The sequence below is a fragment of the Rosa rugosa genome, chromosome 3, assembly GCF_958449725.1.
Source record: "Rosa rugosa chromosome 3, drRosRugo1.1, whole genome shotgun sequence".
Taxonomy (NCBI): Eukaryota; Viridiplantae; Streptophyta; class Magnoliopsida; order Rosales; family Rosaceae; genus Rosa; species Rosa rugosa.
The window spans coordinates 25,220,213-25,227,956 of NC_084822.1; the positions used below are offsets into that span (position 1 = coordinate 25,220,213).

A 7,744-nucleotide genomic window follows, 5' to 3' on the forward strand; every position below is an offset into this window, starting at 1 on the left:
GTATATTGCGTCACTAATTCCTCCATCAACTTTGGCATTTGAGAGATTTTTCCTATCAAGAATTGGTTGATATTCAACGATTAATTAGTATACATGAAAAGCAAGATGCAATTAGCATATTCAAGGCCAATATAAACTAATAATTGAAAGAAAAATATTAAGGTATTCATAAGTTGAGAAATAAAGAAGAAGCCAAATGTGCGATATTGATTGTGACTCCTCAAACTTCACATTGTCCGTTGTTGTCAGAAATTCCACTCGAATCTTCTCTTAGAACAGTGCGCTTGCACGCCTCGACTCGATAAGTTTTCCTATATAAAAATCTATATATTATATTATCTTCTTGCTTTATTTTATTTTCTCATCTATATCATTATTCTTATTTCCTAAGATATTACCATATTATTTTGTCTTTTATTTTACAGGAATTCCGTCCCATATTTTTTACACTCGATTTGAATCAAATTCCCTTCTACTTGTGCAAGGCATGCACTCGATTCACTACTCTACTATTCACTTGAGAGTGGTTTATGAAAATGACCTAATCCTCCTTTTTTCCTAGCTACGAGGAAGTACCTTTACTCATCTTGCTAGGGAGAGGAATCATGCTGCGCTCATACCCTTTCTCGTTGGGCTTTCAGTAATAGACCTTGTAATGTCTTTTTTAATTATACTCCTCCCGTACTTTTTTTTTTTGGATCAAATACAACAACTAGTCTATTGTAAGTCGAACTCACGATCTCCACTTACAAATGGGAGACTTATGTCATTAGACCAAATGGTACTGGGAATACTCCTCCCATACTTATACTTGAAGAGATTATCACTAGATAATGTAACTAATATCTTTGATTCAATAAAATTTACATTTCTTCTATAAAAAAAAAGTGTACATCTAACAATGAATTATTTTCACTAAACTGTTTCTCTCACAATTGAATATTAAATTAAAAACGTGAGGAATACGTATTAATTGAAAGTGTGCATTAAATAATTAGGATATATATATTTAAAATTTCTCTTGACACTCTAACAACACAACTGCCCCTGGTGTATTCGATTAGAAGTCTATTGGATTATTTTGTATTTTAAAATTTCTTAAAAATTTTGTGATATTCAATTCAGATTTTAAAGAGTCCGGTGATATTCACAAGCGGATTGATTTTGAAAATAAATGCTTGATTGAGTAGCATCCAGAGTGTTTGGTATAAATAGTAGACGTGAGATTTGAATGTATTTTTTTAATTTTATTTTTCTGAAAACACCTCACTCAAACGGTAACAGAGAACGAACTGAGCTCCGCCTCTGACCGCAAACTGACCTCCACAGATGATCGTCGGAAAGCTCAATCATTTGAACGAACCACCACCGTCGTCCTCCACCACAGATCATTGCTATAATAAATAAGCTCGATCTCCACTTGAGGTTTTATTTTCATTTGGATTATATTAATTTCCAATTTTATAATTACGTGCTGCTTGAGATTCTAGGTTTTTTTTTTACTGTAATCAAATTTGACGATTGATTCAAAATTGAAGGCTTATTATCTCCCATGGAAATTAGTATGCGATTTCTATATATTGTAACCTAATCGTTTACTATTGGTTAAATTATCAGGAACAATTGGAGAATCCGACGACAGTTTTTCGGTCAGCTCTCTCTCTATCTCTCTCTCTCTCTCTCTCTCTTTATTGTGAGTATAAGGCATTTTGTGTATGTGTTAATAACGTTTTTGCAGAAACTTAACCATATGTGAATTCTGGTTGGGTGTGAAATCAGTAATGGAAGTAGATGTGATTTTTTTATTTTTTTATTTTTTATGTTAATCACAGTTAGATGCAATTCTGTTGGGTTAGAATTTGTCTTTTGGAGTTTCAAGAGCTTCAGGACTTGACATTGTGTATCGCATCTTTTAGGACTGATTAGAAGCAATCCGAATGAACATTGGTTTGGTCGGAGATGACAGAGAATTGGCAGACTTGTGTAACCTCACTTTCGCCATTTTAGATTTCTGACTTTTTTTATAAGTTGATCGTGCAATGAGGTCAATACCAACCTAAAAGTTTTGATAATGATTCTGATTCTAAATCTGATAGTGATTTTTCATATAGAGTTTTGTGAAGTAAAAGGTTTTTGAGGTTCTCCAATATTATGTTAGACTCTGGGAATTCAAGCTTTTAGTAATTCTAAATATACTAAGGCTTAGTTTGAGATTGCTGTACTGTGAGAGGAAGCACTTCCGAACTTGCTGTGAGAGGTATCACTTCCGAACTTGCTGTGAGAGGAAGCAGCTGAGGTGTTTGGTAAACTGTTTTTAAAAGTGCTGTGAGAACGAAAAGCAATTTGTAGGTGTTTGGTAAGTTGCAAGGCAAAAGTGCTTTGGCTGGGTAAAATTACCAAAATGGGCATACATGCTAAGATATGCTACTAAAATACATAATTTTGTTTTTTGATTATGTAACTATACCAAATAAAAAAATTTCTCATGTATTATTCTTGTACCCTTGGTTGGACCGAATAAAAGATTTACTTTAAACTCTTCAATATGCATATTATGTTTGACAATTACACATAATAAGTCAAGAATATTTGGATTAATTTCCCGACCATAGTTCAACGGGAACCATTACACAAAATAAATTAAAGTCACTTGAAATTTGCAACTAAATGCTAAGTAGATGCATTCATTAGACTTTGTGCAATTGCATTTCTTAACACCTCCATTTCTTGTCTTCCCGGTCCATCTCCATCATGTTCATTATCCTCCATCTCTTCACTAGTCTCTTCACTTGAGTAATTTCCACTTTCATCAAAATCAATATCTCGTGGAGCATATCTTCGTATGTAGTTATGAAGAGCCGTAGTAGCAATAACTATCTTAACTTGTTTTTTATAAGGAAAGTGAGGCATATCACGTAAAATATTCCATTTCTTCTTCCATACCCCAAAAGTGCGCTCAATAACACCCCTAAGTGAAGAATGTGCATGATTGAATATTTCTTTATGACCGGTCGGCTCATCACCTCTACGGAAATGTGGAAGGTGGTACCGCTCACCTTTATATGGTCCTAAATAACCCTTCATTTGTGGATATCCGACATCCACCACATAGTATTTTCCTGAAATTATAAATTATAAGGAATTATTGATCTCGGTAAAATAAAAAATTATAAGTTATTATTTGTGTAATTCTAGGAAAAAAAAATACCATTTGGGGGTTTAGGAAAATTCGATTGAGGATCGCGTAGAGCTGATAAGAATACTCTACTATCATGGGCAGTGCCTTCCCACCCTGCACATGCAAATGTGAATTGCATGTCGAAGTTGCATATAGCCAATACATTTTGGGTGGGTATCCCTTTTCTTCCAATATATGGCACCTGATCACATGGAGATATCGAAGCTTGAACATGAACATCATCGATAGCACCAATGCAATCCTACAAATGAGTATAATAGACTTGAATAAAAAAAAATGGTTTTCTACCAAATTTGCAAGCTTTTATATAAGGATAACATCTTTAAAAGGGTAGTACATTATACATACCTTAAAATGAGGCATGTATCTTGAATCAGTGAGAATTTCTTATGGAATGCTCCTAAATTCCGGATCCGATGGCTTTATAAGCACTTTTGCCATATTATAGAAAATCTCTAACATTATATTAAAATACCTACTAACCGTCTCACCAGAACGTTGAAAACGTTCTTGTGTATTCCTATTAGTCTGACCTTGTCCCAAAATATAAAGAAACAGAGCCAACATTTCAACGATACTCATGTTTCTTGAGCCCTTCAATATCCTACCCAAATCATTTACAAGCATCATGAAGACTTGTTTATCCATCCTAAATTGATTATAACACCTACTTTCATTGCCTTCTAACATTTCCATTAACCAAATGTAACCTGTTTGGGAGCTTGTCATACATGGAGTTTTCTGAATGTACTTTTCAAGATAGACTTGAATAAGACGACCACATAAACATATAATTTGATCTATCTCCTCCTCATCTCCAGAAGCATCCATACTTCAAAAAACAAACCTGCCAATGTTTACTTGTTCATCAAATTCAAAATATAAAATGCCTGTAGGAAAACAAGCATGTTTATGTACTTGAGCAGCAAGATAAAAACTAAACAACAAGCTTTTGACTAATCATCATGCAAGATACAAAATAGAAAGGCAGGTTTTGGTGCAGCAGACTCCCTAAACTAAACTAATCATTCACATCAAAGGAAACTTCAAAGAACCAAACAACCATCAGTTTTTAATAAAAAGAAGCATCAAATTCAGTTTCAACTTAGTAAAATAATATAGCATTAACAATGAACAACAATCAATATTTCAAACCCGGAAAATCACAAAAATAGAAAAGAGCTCAGCTTAGGTGTAAACGACAAGCATCACGCATCATGTTACAAAGTAGGATCATCCTACTTAATTTTCAGCTTTTTTCTTATTAAGAATCAGAAACTGGAGCTTGAGATCAGCATCTGTCATAATAGAAAACAACTCTCGCTTCTCCTGAGAGCAGAACAACTCCGTTGCAAACCACCATAGCTTGGTACCGGTTTCTGCTCCTGGTAATGTTGCAACAACTCTCATCACCTCTTGAATACTAGTTCCTGGTGATGTACCATTATCACGTACAGATGTGGCTGTACTCCTACTCTCGACTACATCAACAAGACGATCGATTTGTTTAGACAATTTCGCCGCACCTCCCACCTTTTCTTTCTTCCCCTTTGGCCCTCCCATAACTCCTTTTCCTTTTTTTTCTTTATCAACCTCTGTTTGGCGCTCCAAATTTGTTCTCTTTTTGCCTCTACGTTCATTATCTTGGTCAGAATCCTCTTCATCATCTCCAGAAATTAAATTATGCTCTGAATCCTCCACAACCTCTTCAATATCTATGGTAGCCGAGGGAATCATGACAAAGTGACCTAGGGCTGTGCTACCCCTGAACATGTTGTCATAAACAACCATCATTTCAGGACTAATTCCCACTTCCCAAAACTTGCGATACTCTGGATTGATCTACAAAAGAAGAAGAGAGGAGAAGATTGTTACTTATGATAATATTGATCACAAAAACTGAGCAGCAAATGCAAACCCGAATGCATATATTAAATTACATTTCAATGTTGTATTTGTAGCACATTACCACTTTCTACCAGTTTCTATTTATAATTAGCATCAATTCTAAACATGCAGCTGAAAACTATCAAACTGAGCAGCAAATGCAGACAAACTGTAACAAGATGGCAATAATCAATTCTCTGAGAAAAGACAACTATGACATCAAATAGGAGCATATGATCAGATGCTTTAAGAGAATATATCCTACATAAAGATGTAAGATGAAAGTGACTCTCTCATCTCATCACCTAAATATATGATGACTCGGAACAAGTTGATCAACACATAATTGCTGGGATAATTTCACTTGACTAACTGCCTCTTTGTATTGACCAACTTCCCTGGAAAGCCTCATGAAAGTGAAAGCAATATATGTACTTATTGCTTACGGTTAGTGATTGTCTACTTAGTATTTTTACATCTTGTCCGGAAACATATATATATAAATAATGAATTGATTTCTTTTTTCAGTAGAATATAACTGGAGCTAATAATTGTTTGAAATTGTTTTCAGGTTATCTAAATCTTCAATCTAATTGAGAACTATATATGCTTATAATTTCGTATTGCTGGAATCTTTGGACGCTTCCTACTTTGCTTGCAAAAATCGCTTCTTTAACAGATTTTTAATTTTCAATGCAAACAATACCAGTTATCAACTAGCAACTCACAAACCTTAGCATCACAGAGAACAAGCCATGCTTAATTTTGATACACAAGCAGCTCCATATATATTTTCAGGAAAAAACAGTAAGTACTTAAAATTTGCAGTTTGATGTACTTAAAATTCAAAATAAAAACAGAAAGTAAAAAAAAAATTACTACCACAAGCAGAGAAGGATAAATACACACCTGAATTTTGGATTCCCACCATTCAGCAGGTGCGTCGACAGTTTTCTTAGCCGGATCCCATCCAATACCAGTTTCCTTATGCATAACTGAACTCCACAATTTCCAATCATTTTTCAGTGAATCCCACTTATTTTTCAGTTGGCTTTTATCGTAATCCTTTCCGGTTAACTCCTTAAAGGCCATGACAACATTTGACCATCCTTTTTTTATCAAAATGTGTACCAGGTCTGTTTCCCTTGGCCACTTCCTTAGCAGCTATATCACAAAATATAGCTACTACCTCATCCGGCCATGTGGCTTTTTGTTTTCCAGATCCCACATTTTCAGTACCGGTGGATTTCTTCTTTCCCGTCTAAAGATAACACATGCTTAGTAGTAAACAAACAATAGTTATAAACTACCATATCCAACACCTAACACGATCCTCACAAAACAAAGCTGCTGACCACAATAAAGAGCTAGATATATCCTTAGTTTAAAACCATAGGATTCAATAAAGAGCTAGGGACCATAATATATCAATTTCACACTAGTATGCAAAGGTTGAAATATATACATTTAAAAGAACCAGTGGCCAAAAAAAAAAACCCAGGTAGCATCATAATCAAAGAAATGAAATCAAAAGGTGAAATAATTGGAGGGACTGGAATTGAATTGAAAACTGCAGTTTGATACTTACTCCGTCTCTGTGTGCGGTAATTTGACAGTGAATCGAAGCTTGCAACAGTACCTATAAAATCAAAATTCAAATAGGACATTCTAAATCAGAAGAACAGTAGTTAGACTTAAACCAGATAAACAGCCATCTAAACTCATTAAACAACAAAGGTTATCACTTCTTAACCCGAATTAACAAACATTTGCATTTCTCTATGTGCCGTAAGAACTAGTAAAAAATGGGCAAAGAATTACAGTGAATACTTTGTATGTTTTGGCTCATTGGGCGCTCGAAAACTTACTCGAATAATCCAAGTTGAAGGCTTGTAGATGAAGTACGAATCACAATCCCATCAGGACACAACTGCAAATAACAACGAAATCCCCCTTGTCAGAATTCAACATCAAGATGTTAACTTTCTTGTTCAAAACTCAAAACCCAAAAGAAGCTTGCAACAACAATATACTGTAAATTTGGGGAAAGATGGAGAAGGAGAGGACTTACAGTGAGTTTGATTCGCTGAAGACAGAAACTTTCGGCTCAATTTGCTGCTGGGTTTGAGAGAGAGAGAGAGGCGGTGATAGAGTGGTTCTTGTTAGGCTTGCGAAGATGTGATTACGCGAAATTGATGAGGAGCTTACCAAGTACGAAAGGGGGTTGAAGAAGCTGGGGTCCGGGAATGCTTTGGGTTTGGGGCGTGTGGCGGAGGAGCGAAGGAATCGGGTTTTTTGAAGACACAGAAGAGATCGATCTATGAGCTTAGGTGGTTTGAGTTTTGACGGCAGAGGAGGCTGGGAAGAGAAGAGCTGAGCATAATAAAACCCTATCTGGGTCAAGGTAAAAGTCAGAGAAGATGAGGACATAATAGGAAAAAAGAGAAAATTTCATTTAATGAAACACTGTTCACTCCGTATTTTCTCAGAATCAGCTTCCCAAAGCTGGTAAATGCTGCTTCTCAATTTCAGCTTTCTGGAGAATCAATTCGGACCAAAAGCCACTTCTAGCCATTTTACCAAACAACATACCTTTCTTCCAAAAGCAGAAGCAGGTTCAAAATCACCTCCAAAATCAATCCCAAACTAAGCCTAAAG

General features: G+C 35.3%; 2 protein-coding genes and 1 long non-coding RNA gene across 3 annotated transcripts; all 3 read right to left on the reverse strand.

Annotated features, from left to right (window-relative positions):
- Positions 1–2,670: 2,670 nt before the first annotated feature.
- Positions 2,671–4,030, reverse strand: LOC133737468 (uncharacterized). The gene is made up of 3 exons (XM_062165010.1): positions 3,683–4,030; positions 3,209–3,440; positions 2,671–3,119 (listed from the first exon to the last, which is right to left on the reverse strand). The coding sequence occupies exons 1-3, from the start codon at positions 4,028–4,030 to the stop codon at positions 2,671–2,673; spliced, it is 1,029 nt and encodes a 342-aa protein (XP_062020994.1).
- A 298-nt stretch (positions 4,031–4,328) lies between these two features.
- LOC133736292 (L10-interacting MYB domain-containing protein-like) lies at positions 4,329–6,326 on the reverse strand. Its single transcript, XM_062163742.1, has 2 exons — positions 5,996–6,326; positions 4,329–5,041 (listed from the first exon to the last, which is right to left on the reverse strand). Exons 1-2 carry the CDS (start codon positions 6,176–6,178, stop codon positions 4,442–4,444), a joined length of 783 nt encoding a protein of 260 aa, XP_062019726.1. The 5' UTR covers positions 6,179–6,326; the 3' UTR covers positions 4,329–4,441.
- A 185-nt stretch (positions 6,327–6,511) lies between these two features.
- On the reverse strand, positions 6,512–7,513 carry LOC133741032 (uncharacterized). The gene is made up of 3 exons (XR_009861565.1): positions 7,158–7,513; positions 6,955–7,016; positions 6,512–6,725 (listed from the first exon to the last, which is right to left on the reverse strand). It is a non-coding gene; the product is annotated as an uncharacterized LOC133741032 (long non-coding RNA).
- Positions 7,514–7,744: the final 231 nt, after the last annotated feature.

What these genes read in the sequence shown, in the direction of transcription:
- LOC133737468 (XM_062165010.1), bottom strand. Translation starts at nt 4,030, where the DNA reads ATGGATGCTTCTGGAGATGAGGAGGAGATAGATCAAATTATATGTTTA. An exon ending in TTCAACGTTCTGGTGAGACG is followed by an intron (nt 3,441 to 3,682) that starts GTTAGTAGGTAT and finishes ACTCATTTGTAG; the next exon opens with GATTGCATTGGTGCTATCGA. An exon ending in TTTTCCTAAACCCCCAAATG is followed by an intron (nt 3,120 to 3,208) that starts GTATTTTTTTTT and finishes TTATAATTTCAG; the next exon opens with GAAAATACTATGTGGTGGAT.
- LOC133736292 (XM_062163742.1), bottom strand. Translation starts at nt 6,178, where the DNA reads ATGGCCTTTAAGGAGTTAACCGGAAAGGATTACGATAAAAGCCAACTG. An exon ending in GGTGGGAATCCAAAATTCAG is followed by an intron (nt 5,042 to 5,995) that starts GTGTGTATTTAT and finishes CTTCTTTTGTAG; the next exon opens with ATCAATCCAGAGTATCGCAA.